The 15090-nt window shown below is 47.8% G+C and overlaps 1 protein-coding gene across 7 annotated transcripts in view; it reads right to left on the reverse strand.

The window, feature by feature from the left end:
• ZNF512B (zinc finger protein 512B) overlaps positions 1 to 15090 on the reverse strand; it is a 44289-nt gene that overhangs the window by 1528 nt on the left and 27671 nt on the right. For all 7 annotated transcript variants that reach the window (XM_083447351.1, XM_083447352.1, XM_083447353.1 and 4 more), the window contains exons 9-16: positions 12721 to 12845; positions 11186 to 11278; positions 10558 to 10659; positions 9054 to 9224; positions 7013 to 7204; positions 5672 to 5773; positions 4929 to 4991; positions 2537 to 2635 (exon numbers count right to left, since the gene is read on the reverse strand). In XM_083447351.1, coding sequence (XP_083303477.1) covers positions 2537 to 2635; positions 4929 to 4991; positions 5672 to 5773; positions 7013 to 7204; positions 9054 to 9224; positions 10558 to 10659; positions 11186 to 11278; positions 12721 to 12845 — 947 coding nt within the window. The remainder of the gene's footprint in view (positions 1 to 2536; positions 2636 to 4928; positions 4992 to 5671; positions 5774 to 7012; positions 7205 to 9053; positions 9225 to 10557; positions 10660 to 11185; positions 11279 to 12720; positions 12846 to 15090) is intronic.

A 15090-nucleotide genomic window follows, 5' to 3' on the forward strand; every position in this document is an offset into this window, starting at 1 on the left:
CTGGATGCAAACAGGATCCGTTCCGGAGCCCTGTTCGCATCCTGAAGCGAACGCAACCCGCGTCTGCACATGTCACGATTCCGCGCATGATGTCATTTTGAGCGTCTGCGCATGCGAGCAGCGAAACCCGGAAATAACGTGCTCCGTTGCTTTCGGGTCGCCGCGGAGCGCAACCCCAAAATGCTTAACCCGAAGCGACTTCAACCCGAGGTATGACTGTATATAGTTTTCACTCAGGTCCACGTAAGTTAATTTAGGCGGGAAACCCTGGGCTGTTGTTGTTACAATGTGGACAGCCGGCTGCCTATAAAAGCAGGCCGGCTGAGCTGTTTGCTGTTCTGTTCAATTCCAGCTTACTTATAAAGAACTACCGTATTTTTTGCTCTATAAGACTCCCTTTCTCCCTCCTAAAAAGTAAGGGGAAATGTGTGTGCGTCTTATGGAGTGAATGCAGGCTGCGCAGCTATCCCAGAAGCCAGAACAGCAAGAGGGATCGCGATCCCTCTTGCTGTTTTGGCTTCTGGGATTCAGAATTTTTTTTCTCTTGTTTTCCTCCTCCAAAAACTGGGTGCGTCTTGTGGTCTGGTGCGTCTTATAGAGCGAAAAATACGGTACTTGGAGAAATCTCTGTGTCGTCTGCTATGTCCACCCACTACTTAATACACGGAGATCAGGAAATGGGGCTGTTCCCCGGAGTGCCCGCTCTTCCCCCCTGGCTACTGACTCCTGCTGCCTACGGTGGCCGACAAGGGAATCTTTCCTTTTCTGTTTGGCTTTCCGCTCAGAGACACGAAGAGCATGCCTGGCTCTCTTTCAAGGGGCATGGGGTCAACCAGCTGCTGTACTGTTTCAACGACATCTGACTCCTGTCCCTGTTCAGGACTAGGGCATCAGCTTAATCTGCTACGAGGGCTGAGACCCTCCCTGCCTGTGGACTGTCTCGCCAGAGTGGTGCATGCTCTGGTTATCTCCCGCTTGGACTACTGCAATGCGCTCTACGTGGGGCTACCTTTGAAGGTGACCCGGAAATTACAACTAATCCAGAATGCGGCAGCTAGACTGGTGACTGGGAGCGGCCGCCGAGACCACATAACACCGGTCTTCAAAGACCTACACTGGCTCCCAGTACGTTTCCTAGCACAATTCAAAGTGTTGGTGCTGACCTTTAAAGCCCTAAACAGCCTCGAACCAGTATACAGTGGTACCCCGCAAGGCGAATGCCTCGGAAGACGAAAAACTCGCAAGACGAAAGGGTTTTTTGTTTTCTGAGGTGCTTCGCAAGACGGATTTTCCTAAGGGCTTGCTTCGCTAGACGAAACGGCCCTGCCTCTCGTGTCATGGCGACGGTCACTGCACGCACGCACGCTCGCTTCCCCGCTCCTCCGGCTCCCTCCCACCTTCCGGCTGACGGTTAGTGCCTTGCGCCGCTGCCCACCCCCCTCGCGCGCTCCCCTCAGAGAGCCGTTGCTGCCAGCGCCTCTCTCTCTCTGGAGTCGCGCTCCTGAGCCCCGCCGCCCTCCAGCAGCCGCGTCGCACGGTGGCCACAACGTGCGGGTGAGTCTGAGGTACCGGCTGCGGCAGGTGTCCTGCTTCTCCCCGACCCTCCCCGCCATTGTCAGTGTTTAAATGCAGTGGTGCTTCGCAAGACGAAAAAACCCGCGGAACGAATTAATTTTGTCTTGCGAGGCACCACTGTATCTGAAGGAGCGTCTCCACCCCCATCATTCTGCCCAGACACCGAGGTCCAGCTCTGAGGGTCTTCTGGTGGTTCCCTTGCTGCGAGAAGCCAAGTTACAGGGAACCAGGCAGAGGGCCTTCTCAGTAATGGCGCCCGCCCTGTGGAATGCCCTCCCACCAGTTGTTGAAGAGAACAACAACTACCAGACTTTTAGAAGACATCTGAAGGCAGCCATGTTTAGGGAAGCTTTTAATGTTTAATAGACTATTTTAATGTTCTGTTGAAAGCCGCCCAGAGTGGCTGGGGAAACCCAGGCAGGTGGGCGGGGTATAAATAATAAATTATTATTATTATTATTATTATTATTATTATTATTATTATTATTATTATTCCTGTTCCTCACCCTCCACGATTCCCCAGCTCTTTTCTTCCTCTTCTGGGAAGTCTCCCATCTCAAACCACCACAATCTTGGGTCCATATCCTCTCCCTTCTTTCTCTGGAAGGCTCTTGGGGTGAGGGTCCTAACCATTTGCCCAATCCCTAACTGGGAGTTACCTAGACTGCCTTTGATGCAGGGTATGATGAACGGCCTAAAGTCCCCTCCCCTTCATGAAACCCTCCGCACAACCCCCCCGCCCCAAATTAGCTACTGGAAAAGAAGGCAGCAAATCTGGGGGACTAATTTCAGTCAGCTGGAAGTTCGAAATTTGCTCCTATATTATTAGAAAAGAATAATGATTCATTCCAGCTCACTGGGACCACTCTTCTGTAGGCCTCACGAGAGTTTCAGCTTTCAGCGGGAGGGGGGGGGGCCGGACTCCCCCCAAAGTCCTTTGCTGACAAGGCCTGGTACTTACCTCCGAGTGAGTCTTAATGATGTGGTACTTGACTCCGCTTTCTGAGCTGAACTCCTTCTGACACAGAAGACAACGATACTTCCCCACGGAGTGGTCTCCCTGCAAGACAAAGGTCCGGCCGTGTGAGCTCAGCCCCAGAAGATATCTTGGAGATGTGTTGATCATCTACATAGGACAGATTTGTCCTTCGCACTGTGCCATTCAGGCTCCAGGGAAACTTCAGGTCCCTTCATATATGGAGTAGGATTCAGATAGAACCTCCCCTGGGGATCTGGGGAAGGGTTAATGCTCACCGGGACCTCTCAGAACCTATCCTGCACTCATGCATTTGGAAACTTAGCAGAAAGGGTGCACCTGGCTTGCTCAGGTGAGATGGAGGGCAAAGGATGAGGGTTTTTTGGCAGAGGAGCTTACAGCCCCCGCCTTACCTAAGGTCCATTCTGAGGTTGTTGTTAGCATCTGTACTATACAGCGGTACCTCGGGTTAAGTACTTAATTCGTTCTGGAGGTCCGTTCTTAACCTGAAACTGTTCTTAACATGAAGCACCACTTTAGCTAATGGGGCCTCCCGCTGCTGCCGCGCCGCCGGAGCACAATTTCTGTTCTCATCCTGAAGCAAAGTTCTTAACCTGAAGCATCACTTCTGGGTTAGCGGAGTCTGTAACCTGAAGCATATGTAACCTGAAGCGTATGTAACCTGAGGTACCACTGTATTTGCACTGTAAATGTATTTCACAAAGAATCAAAGGTGGCAGTTGGTTTGCTTATTTTGTTATCGTCGTTTCCTTGAGAACATGGGAGCGTGGTGACTTCAAGCAGCAGACGCTGTCTGGAGGAGTTTGTGAGGACAGGCAAGCTATGGGTTATTAACTTACGCACTGCTATGAAGCAGTTTTGATAGCAAAAGGACCAAGCCCTCTCTTGGGCTCAAGGGAGAGAAACACATTAATATGTAAATTTAATATAACAACAACAACAACAATAATAATTGAATAATACCTGTTCAACTGTTGCCAGCCTGACAAGTAAAGATTTATCTTCAAGTCTTGTGCAAGGCATCTGTTTCATCACAAAAGAAGCTAACAGCTGTCTGTTGCTGAAGCAACATCTTCCACTTGCCCCAGCTTAAACCCCTTGCGGAGCTGGCCATCCCCGACGTTGCGCCAGCCCACCCAAGCTGCCACGTGGAGCAGAGCAGCAGCTTCATTCTACACTGCAGCCCGCTACGAGGAGCAGAGGCTTCCTCTAATTTATGGCCGAACCTGATCAATAAAGCTTTTGAAACTTCTCTTCTGGGTTGCCGAGCAGCTAATTAAAACCCTGGATTTCTGCTACCGCTGACCTTGCGGAAAACGAATGAGCTCCCTACTCTGCCTCCATCTGCCACTAGAGAATGCGTAATATATTCTTTATTGACAATGAGGTGATGTACGAGCTCCCAGCGGGAGAGGGGATGTAGTGAGAGTCGCGGGAGCATGCTTGCAGCTGGATCTGTGGCATTAATGCGAAGCTGGCAAGCACCGGACATCGAGCATAGTTGCATCTTCACACAACTGGGAGCATCTGAATGAACCAGCCAGCCGCTTTCTGATCCATCAGAAAATTAACGAGGGGCTTGAATCTGGCAGAGGGCGCTGAAAGCTGAGGGCGGGGAGTGAGAGTTGGGAAAAGGATTTCTGCCTATGGGAAGGGTTCTCAACATTGCCATTATATGACCCCTTTGCGGGTTTTGGATACCACTGGCTATGGCATCCTCCAGAGCTGCCTCTGAAGAAGGTTCGGAAACTTCAGCTGTTGCAGAATTCAGTGGCCAGGTTGCTCCATGGAGCAAGACAGTTTGAGCATATTATACTGATCCTGGCCCAACCGCACTGGCTGCCAATTAGTTTCTAGGCCCAATTCAAAGTGCTGAATTTGACCTATAAAGCCTTAAACATCTCAGGACCTCAATTCCTCAAGGACTGCCTCTACCCATATGAACTGACCCAGACCCTGAGATCACCATCTGAGGCCCTTTGCTGTGTGCCTCCTCCATGAGAAATCCGTAGGGTGGCAACACGAGAGCAGGGCCTTTTGTGCAGTGGCTCCCCGTCTGTGGAATGCTCTCCCCAGGGAGGCTCGCCTGGCGCCTTCACTGTACATCTTTAGGCACCAGGCAAAAATCTTCCTCTTCAACCAGTTCTTTGCCTGATTAACATTATGTGTCCTTTTTATACATGTTTGCAGGAGCAGGGTGGTTATTGTTTTGTTTTTGCTTTCATTATGTATTTTGTGTTTTTATTTTGTATTCTGATGCTGTGAACCGCCCTGAGATCTTCCTGATGAAGGGCGGTATACAAATTTAATAAATAATAACAATGAAGTTGGGCTATCGGCCTCTTAAACGCCTTACCTTGTTGCAGTTTGCAAGGTGGGCTTTCAAACCGGACACACTGGAATAGATGGCAGCGCAGCACTGGAAGCGAAAACAGCGCAGCACATGGTAAGAAGGGTTCTGTACTCTCCCCCCCTTCCTTTCCCCCTTTCATGGGGCTGCAGCGACCCCCCCCCCTCCGAATCCCCACAAGGCTCTCCTTCTTTGCAAGCTCCCTCTCGCCGTCACAAGGTTAATTTTACAGGCGATCCGCCTGTTGGGATCTTGCCACATGCTTCTAATTACTGTTAATGAGAGTCATGTGGCTCCGTTGCTGGCAGGCAAAACACGTCCCTAAATGGACCTTTGAACATTCAAGGCGCTTTCAAGCAGTTACGGGAGGCCTGCTGGGCGACGGGAGATCTTACGGCACCGCCGGTCGCGAGTCTGATGTGGAAAGGGAAATTGGGCTAATCGCCTGGGCAGAGACGCTATCCGTTTCAGAGCCGCGCACCTTTTCAAAGTGGCTGTGCTAACCAGCTAATGCCTCTTACCTGTTCCGGGAACAACGTCCCTCCCACCTCCCTGCTAACAAGACTTTCTTGGAGATCAGAGAGAGGCAACTTTTTCGACTCAGGGACTGGGCACCCTGGCCGTGAAACCTTAAGAACAGGAGAACTCAGAAAGAGATCTGTTCCAATCTGCAGCATGTCCATAACACAGGATAAAACATAACATCCCTTTCGTTTTCCAATCAGCCCTGCAGAAAGCAAGGCACTCACGTTATTAGGGCAGTTGATGTGTCCTTTTTCCTTCACTTCATTTTTCCAGGTTTCCAGAAGCCTCGGGTTCAGCTTCGGAAGCCCAGGACGGGTGTAGTTTAGCTGCCAGGCAAGAAGCAGGGGTTAATCAACTTCGGCATCTAAAACACAGCTCTACAAAAAACTGCATTATTATTCTTTTAATCTGCTTATTATCTCAACAAGTTTTCCCCCAAAAACCGATTCTGTTATTTTCATTTTCCCAAGTTTAAAAAGATTGGCTGGAGCGTGTGTGTGTATGTATGTTTCACCGAAATGAACAAATCTTTAACTGGATGAAATCAAGAAGAGTGTATTTTGTCACAGGCAGTGTGACAAAGGAGAGCTCAACCAGTGGCAGAGAAAGAAAACACTGAGGACCTTGCACATATGCACATCTAGTAGGCTAATAATAATAATAATAATAATAATAATAATGTATTATTTATACGCCACCCATCTGGCTGAGTTTCCCTAGCCACTCTGAATGGATTCCAACCAAATATTAAAAACACAATACAGCATCAAACATTAAAAACTTCCCTAAACAGGGCCACCTTCAGATGTCTTTTAAAGGTAAGATAGTTGCTTATTGCCTTGACATCTGATGGGAGGGCATTCCACAGGGCGGGCGCCACTACCAAGAAGGCCCTCTGTCTGGTTCCCTATAACTTGGCTTCTCGCAGTGAGGGAACCGCCAGAAGGCCCTTGGAGCTGGACCTCAGTGTCCGGGCAGAACGATGGGGTGGAGACGCTCCTTCATGTATACAGGACCGAGGCCGTTTAGGACTTTAAAGGTCAGCACCAACACTTTGAATTGTGCTCGGAAACATACTGGGAGCCAATGCAGATCTCTCAGGACTGGTGCTATATGGTCCCGGCAGTCACTCCCAGTCACCAGTCTAGCTGCCACATTCTGGATTAATTGCAGTTTCCGGGTCACCTTCAAAGGTAGCCCCACGTAGAGCGCATTGCAGTAGTCCAAGCGGGAGATAACTAGAGCATGCTAACTCAGTACAACACTAGTAGCTAGTGGAGAGGCCTGCTAGCCCTGGCTGAAGCACGATCACTGCAAGCAACAACAGAGTGGTACTGAAGCTGCGAGCCCTGCTATCCACAGAGCTACACCTGGTCCTGCAAAAACGATTCCCTAAGCTTGGCTTCTCTGGTCAGGCACAGAAAGAGAGCCTGTCTGATTTCCAATTTGTTTCCAAACCAGCCAATTGAAGGACCTCCAAGCCACACACCCCAACACGGGCCCCAGACCGACCACAGACCCTGTTTCCCCTGCACCCCGCCTTCAGGTAAGTGACGGGCTCTCACTCGCTTTGTCTCTGGGACCAAGTCATCCTTCATCCTCCGTTTGGTCCAGTCCTTGGCTAGCTCGTCCTCGGCGATTTCCTGCAAGTGGAAGACGGCGACCTGGGCTGACGTGCGCCGGATCCTGCCGCTGGGAGTCCTCTCGAAATCTTCGACGAGGCTGACTTCAGGCTTGATCTCGGGCTGTTCAGGAGGCTGAGAAGACGGGGGGAAAGGGGGTGAAGGTGGAAAGGGCTACCCAAAGAACAACAACCAGTGTCAGCCCCATCTTCTGCATCAGCATGAAGAAGCCTGGGTACTCTATGTCAAGGGCTGTCACCAGGATCCACAAGCCAGAGAATGAGCTTTTAAGCTCCCGCCAGGTTTGGATTTAACTTGCGTACAGTGGTGCCTCGCAAGACGAAAAGAATCCGTTCCGCGAGTCTCTTCGTCTTGCGGTTTTTTCCGTCTTGCGAAGCAAGCCCATTAGCGGCTTAGCGGGCTTAGCGGATCAGCTGATAAGCTGCTTAGCGGATCAGCTGTTAAGCGGCTTAGCAGCTTGGGGAAAAGGGGGGGGGGAGGAAAAAAACCCCGCAGGAACTCGCAAGACATTTTCGTCTTGCAAAGCAAGCCCATTGGAAATTCGTTTTGCGAAGCACCTCCAAAACGGAAAACCCTTTCGTCTAGCGGGTTTTCCGTCTTGCGAGGCATTCGTCTTGCGGGGCACCACTGTACTTTCAACCAGCCTGCCTTCAGCTGCGTACACTCATAATCGTGCATGTTAAATGTGTGTGAGATGTTGCTGCACTGTATTTAAAATAATTACAATGCTGCCTTCTATTAAAAGGGGGGGGGGGAATCAAGGTGGTTCAGAGTCACCCAAAACAAAAAAAAAATCATTAAAATAAGGAGTATTGAAACCAAATTTAGCAAGCTGAGACAACTGCTGAGAGGAGAAATAGGTTTTGCAGAAACACCACCAGCGGATCACTGTTGCCTTGCCAAACTAGCAAAAATGTTGATAAAAAAAAAAGATAAACGTTGGAAATGCAATGAAACAGAAGCAACCTTTTTCCACATGTGGTGGTCCTGTAAAGTAATCGGGGAACCCTTGGAAGTAATTTGCAATGATTTAAAAAAGATATTCATAAAAACCTTCCTCCCAAAGCCCAAGACATTCCTTTTGGGAATGGTAAAAAAAAAGAAAATATGTATTATTATTATATGCCACCAACGCGGCCAGAATTTTACTGGCACAAAGGTGGAGAACGAGTATGGTACCCACCAGAGAAGAGTGGAAGTTTGAAAATGCTTGAATATGCTGAACTGGCAGCAGGAATAGGGTAAGAGAAAAGTATGATAAAGGATATAAGGAGGACTGGAAAATGTTTATTGAATATTTTAAAGAACCAGTATAAACAAGTAAATAACCTAGCTTGTCTTGAGTAAACCCGGCAGAATAGGCGCTAACAGAAATTAGCAGAGGAAGAAATTTGAAGAGTAAAAATTTGGAATAGGCAATTTAGTAGAAAAGTACAGAAACCAGGAAAAGGGTGGAAGGAGAGTCACTAGGCATTTACCGTATTTTTCGCTCTATAAAACGCACCAGACCACAAGACACACCTAGTTTTTGGAGGAGGAAAACAAGAAAAAAAATATTCTGAATCTCAGAAGCCAGAACAGCAAGAGGGATCGCTGCACAGTGAAAGCAGCAATCCCTCTTGCTGTTCTGGCTTCTGGGATAGCTGCGCAGCCTGCATTCGCTCCATAAGACGCACACACACTTCCCCTTACTTTTTAGGAGGGTAAAAGTGAGTCTTATAGAGCAAAAAATACGGTAGTTATATGTCAAGATTGGTATGAAAGTTGTACAATTGAGGGGCGGAGGAAAGGGGGCGTGTGTGGTTTTTTTGCTTGTTTTGCATTAAAAATACAAATAAAAACTATTTTTCTAAAAACAACAACAAAAGATGAGGAAACACTTTGCAAAATGTAATGTCTTGCAGCATAATGATACTCAACAGCATGACAACAGCATGGAGGGATGAGGCTCATGGGGTCTTACCGCGGACGGATGCTCTGACCGGACATGGTAGTCGTGTCCTGCTTTCGACTTGTAGGCCTTCCCGCAGTGCAGGCAGGTGAAGACGGGCTTCTCCACCTCGGAGAGCTGCTTCCCGCACCGCTTCTGGTGGTACTGGTACCCCATAAGGCTGGAGAAAGTAGCCACGCATCCCTGCAGGAAGAGGAACAGGAGAAACACGGTGGGAATGCCAGAAACCTAGATGGGTTCAAAAGCAGGTGAGACCAGCTCACAAGGCTACCAATAATTACCAAAATGATTATACATTCTTTATCAATCTTCTGAGAAAAAGACAAAACCTTGTACAAAGCCACAGAGACTTGCGAACTACCCAACCGAAGATGAACTTATAATGTCTGATTGAATGGATTTTTCATCTTCGGTTGGCTTTTTCCCTGCCCCCAAGAACTCCAATTTCCAGGGTATTTCAACCATCAATCTGTCTTTCCAGAGAACATTCATGACCCTTAACAAACTACAATTCCCAGAATTCGCTGGGGGAAAGTCATGACTTTTTAAAGGGGAGTGATATTGCTTTAAACGTAAAGTGAAGTTGCGGGCCATAGATTTATCTCTGTTAAGACAGCACATCCACGCTGCCTTGCGCCCCACAGCAAAAGAGAGAGCTTAACAGCTCTCCGCCTTGCTTACTGGGCTCTGGAATGCTCTCGTGAGATCCCAGGATCTTGTACAAGCATCCCAGAGCCCAGTAAGCAAGGCAGAGAGTTTAAAAGCTCTTTTAAACCCTGAACAAAGAGAGCTTTTGAGTTCTCTGCCTTCTGGGCGTTAAATGTGTGTGATTTCAAGCAGCTGGCCTTCAACGCGCCTGACAAACATGCGTAAGATGTGATCGTACTGAAAAACTCACTGGCTTCCCCAACTCTTTTTTAAAAAAATAATAATATTTATTCAAGTTTCCACAAATACAAAGATAAAGTTAAGAAAAAAAACCCAAATACAATAAAGTAGAAAGAGGAAAAAGGGGAAAAAGTAAAAATTTAAAAATACATAAAAACACCCCCTCCACCCCACCAACAACAAAAAAAAAGAAAACAAAATACAAAAACATTAAAAAAGAAAACACTTCCATTTTTCAAATTCCATCTTTCAATAACTTATTTCCTCGGCCTCCTCCCACCTCCCTTTTTGTATTCCAGTTGTTAATCAGATCAGCAAATTCTTTCCATCTTTCACTGCTTACTCGCTTATTTGCCTTAGTCCATTTAAATCTTATTCTCCCATCAGCGTCTAAAAATTGTCCAAACTTCAATCTACTAAACGAAGAAAAGAAAAAAAGAGACGAAAAAACCTTAAATCTTATGCCCTTAAATCCTAATATCATATACCCTTAAATCTTAATATCTCAAAACTTTATCTTATTTCCACTGAAGCCAAATAGTGTCATTCCACCATCTCCCAAAAGTTCTTAATCATACACCCAACACTTTCTCTGCTGGAAATATTAGCTAAGAGAGAAAAGAAGTACCTCAACAGGGCATTTTAGTTTCCCCATCTGCTTTAGTACTTTCCTCAGCCTCTCCCGCTCTTCGTGCTCGCTGAGAGGGGCAGCAGCTTCCACAGGAACTGGCTGCAGGGAAGGAATCGAGACAACCCACAATGTTAATCTAGCCTTTCGTACACGCCGTGGGCCCTTGTCTGCCTCACACCCCAGAAAGAGGCATTTTATAAAAGGCAGGAAGGCCGCCAGCACCCTGGCGCCATTATCCAAGACTATGCATCTATTGCAGAGTGATGCCAGCGCAGAAAAGTGAGAATCTCTGATTTCCTCTTTTTAATTATTTTTTTACAGCCCTCGTGGTTGCAAAGGCATGTTCCTGGTGAGATTTCAGGTGCCAGAGGGGTTGTGGAACAAGATTAATAGTCATGGGGTCTGGAGGCCCCAGTGCCCAGCACAGCTCCTTGCCCCTTTACCCTGCCCCCGACTACTAGAAGGGCAATAAATAGCACACATTCCAAAAACACGGGTTGGAAGACAAGGGAAATTATGCAAACTTGTGAAAAGCACACAAGTTGTGGACTCCGGCTTGTTCGAGGGCAGTATGTTGCCACAGTGCAGAATATTCATTTACTTGTTTTACATGCGAGTTTCCTACCTTGTTGACGTGCTCGGCCATGGTGTGGTAATTCAACCCGGCTTTGGACTTGAATTGCTTCTTGCAGTGCTGGCATTTCAAGGCATCCTGCAGCTGAAGCAAGCGGAACGAAAAGTCAACACACCAAAAACTGGTTTTCAGAAGCATAGCTGCCTCTGGCCCAGTGGGGCAGAGTGCAGCCATCACAACCAATAGCCGCTGATAGCCTTATCCTCCAAAATAATAGTAGTAGTAATAATAATAATAATAGTAGTAGTAGTAGTAGCAGGATTTGTTAAAAATGTATATTTTACCACCAGGCCCTTACTAGCAACAAAATAATAAAATATACAGGCAACTCTCCATTTGCATATGTTCAATATTTGTGTAACTGCGCACACACACATGCATCACTGCGAACCTGGAAGTGACTAGGAAAAGAGCAAAAATGGCCCTAAAAGAGTGCAGAAAGGGAAAACACAGCACGAAAACAGGACCTAGCAATCCCACAAGTCTTTGCAAGTGAAATCCCAGGAGCCCTTGCACCGACTTTCCGAGGCCTGTGAAGCGTTGGGAGTTTGCTTTCCATCCAAGGAGGTTTGGATGGAGTGATTGGGGAGTTTGCAGGCTTTTGTCAATGGTGTTCCCAATTTATGCGATTTCACTTACGTGCACAGTGCCTCAGACCGTAACCTCCGTGTAAATGGGGAGTTGCCTGTATCTATATCCATATAGATACAGCAGGCAGGTGTGGAGGACTCCCTGGTCCTGAATGGGGAAACTGTGCCCCTGAAGGACCAGGTGCGCAGCCTGGGAGTCATTTTGGGCTCACAGCTGTCCATGGAGGCACAGGTCAATCCTGTGTCCAGGGCAGCTGTTTATCAGCTCCATCTGGTACACAGGCTGAGACCCTACCTGCCCACAGACTGTCTGGCCAAAGTGGTGCATGCTCTGGTTATCTCCCGCTTGGACTACTGCAATGCGCTCTACGTGGGGCTACCTTTGAAGGTGACCTGGAAACTACAACTAATCCAGAATGCGGCAGCTAGACTGGTAACTGGGAGCGGCCGCCGAGACCATATAACACCGGTTTTGAAAGACCTACATTGGCTCCCAGTACGTTTCCAAACATAATTCAAAGTGTTGGTGCTGTCCTTTAAAGCCCTAAATGGCCTCGGCCCAGTATATCTGAAGGAGCGTCTCCACCCCAATCATCCAGCCCAGACACTGAGGTCCAGCTCTGAGGGCCTTCTGGCGGTTCCCTCACTGTGAGAAGCCAAGTTACAGGGAACCAGGCAGAGGGCCTTCTCAGTAGCGGCACCCACCCTGTGAAACGTCCTCCCATCAGATGTCAAGGAGATAAACAACTATCTGACTTTTAGAAGACATCTGAAGGCAGCCCTGTTTAGGGAAGTTTTTAATGACTGATGTTTTAATGTACTTTTAATCTTTTGTTGGAAGCTGTCCAGAGTGGCTGGGGAAACCCAGCCAAATACTAGAACAATTTGTTGACATGCTATTCAGTGGTTTGTCCCCGTCCAATTTTGGCTTCCTACCTTCTGGCAGACTTCCATGTGCTTCTTGAGGCCAAGGATCGTCTTCCGGGTGATCATGCTGCAGGTCGGACATGCCACCTCCCCTCTCTCATTGATCGCCCGCTGCCACTGCTCTTCTGGGCTCGCTGGAGAAAGAGGAAAGACAGAGCGGAAGTTTGTCTGGGGCTAAATCCTGGGTGTCCTATGGTAGGTACCCCTGCCCGTACGGGCCAGTCTTGACAGACTCTAGGGTTGTGCGCCCATCTCACTCAAAGAGGCCGGGGGCCAGCGCTGTCCGGAGACACTTCCGGGTCACATGGCCAGCGTGACGAAGCTGCTCTGGCGAGCCAGAGCCGCACACGGAAACGCCGTTTACCTTCCCGCTAGTAAGCGGTCCCTATTTATCTACTTGCACCCGGGAGTGCTTTCGAACTGCTAGGTTGGCAGGCGCTGGGACTGAACAACGGGAGCACACCCCGCCACAGGGATTCGAACTGCCGACCTTTCGATCGGCAAGTCCTAGGCGCTGAGGCTTTAACCCACAGCGCCACCCGTGTCCTATAGACTTCCGCTATTTGGTGGGCTGCTGTTTGATCGCATGCACTGGAAACTCAATTTCCTCCGGTCCAACTAATTCACATTTTTCCTTTTTTGTGCCAATTAATTTTTATCCGTTTTCCAAATTTATAACCCGTCAATGCCAAGTTAAAACTAATTTAACACAAGTCCCCCAAAAAACTGGCTCCCCACTCTCTTTCTCAGATGTTTCCATTTCTTCCCAATTACACGCTGCTTATATTACAAACTTATCTTTAATTAGCATCCATCTTTTTAAACAAATATCCTTATTCCCTCAACGGTCCCTTTACCAACTCCTGCATATAGATAAAGGAAAAAATATATATAAGAATAATAGATCAAGTGACAACAAGTGAGGTTTTACTAAGTTAAGTCTTTCGCTCCTCTTTTCCAACATGCCTCTTTTTCTTTTTGAGGGCTGCTTGCGGTTCGGGAGGTCACGAGGAAATGCACCAAAAAGCGTGGGATCGTGATTTTGCTGCCTCCCCGCAAAACGCATCTACAACAATAACCCCCGAGCTCCGCCGACACCATCATTGCACAGGAAAGGAAAACGGAGCGTGGCTTCGGCAACAGTTCCATTCCGAAGCACAGCGACATCTGAGCAAACATAGGGTCTGTCTACGAGCTCCGGGACTCCTTGCAGTGTTTAACTAAATGCCCCCCCCCCCCCCGTGAGGGAACACAGCCGAAAAGAGGCCGAGCCGAGCCGCAGTCTCAAGCAGCCATAGGCTTGGCTTCGCTCCCACTGCGAGCAACAGGCTAGGCCTGCTGAGTTGTTTACTCGGCGATCAGGGACTCGAAAGCTGGGAACGTGGATCAGCTGGAAGAGGCTGCAGCTGTGCTTTGCTCAGAACATGCTGTCTTCCTCGAGCCAGAAAGAGATTACCCAGAGAAGCAAGGTTTTTCCCCTGGCTCGATACCTACTTGCCTGGGTCTTAAGAGCCAAAAGGAGTGGTTTGAGGCACACTGAAGACAGCTCAAATTAACCCACAAAGTGCACTTTCAAAAGGTAACGCTGGAAAGTATAATAACAACAACAACTAAAACAACAGCAACAATATATTCATTGCCCACCTGGCTGGGTTGCATAATAATAATAATAATAATAATAATAATAATAATAATAATTTATGATTTATACCCTTCCCATCTGGTTGGGTTTCCCCAGCCACTCTGGGCGGCTTCCAACACATACAAAAACGTAATAAAACGTCAGACATTAATAGTAAGAATCCAATACAAAAAGTCACAATAACTTTAAAACAAACAACTTATATAAAACAAAGCAGCATTCAGCAATCCATCAGAGTCTAATAGTAAACAGTAACATTAAACATCAGCAAATAATAATTGAACCCTTACCAGCCACAATAATGAATTATCAATCTATAATAAGGTAAAGGTAAAGGGACCCCTGACAGTTAGGTCCAGTCGTGACCGACTCTGGGGTTGCGGCGCTCATCTCGCTTTATTGGCCAAGGGAGCCGGCGTACAGCTTCTGGGTCATGTGGCCAGCATAACTAAACTGCTTCTGGCGAACCAGAGCAGTGCACAGAAACGCCGTTTACCTTCCCGCCGGAGCGGTACCTATTGATCTACTTGCACTTTGACGTGCTTTCGAACTGCTAGGTTGGCAGGAGCAGGGACCAAGCAAAAGGAGCTGACCCGTCGTGGGGATTTGAACCGCCAACCTTCTGATTGGCAAATCCTAGGCTCTGTGGTTTAACCCACAGCGCCACCAATCTATAATAAATAACAGCAAATCGCAATGCATAAAACACCACAAAACATACAAAGCCATGTAAAAGA

This window comes from Podarcis tiliguerta (genome assembly GCF_965153285.1).
Source record: "Podarcis tiliguerta genome assembly, chromosome: 6".
NCBI classification, from domain to species: Eukaryota; Metazoa; Chordata; class Lepidosauria; order Squamata; family Lacertidae; genus Podarcis; species Podarcis tiliguerta.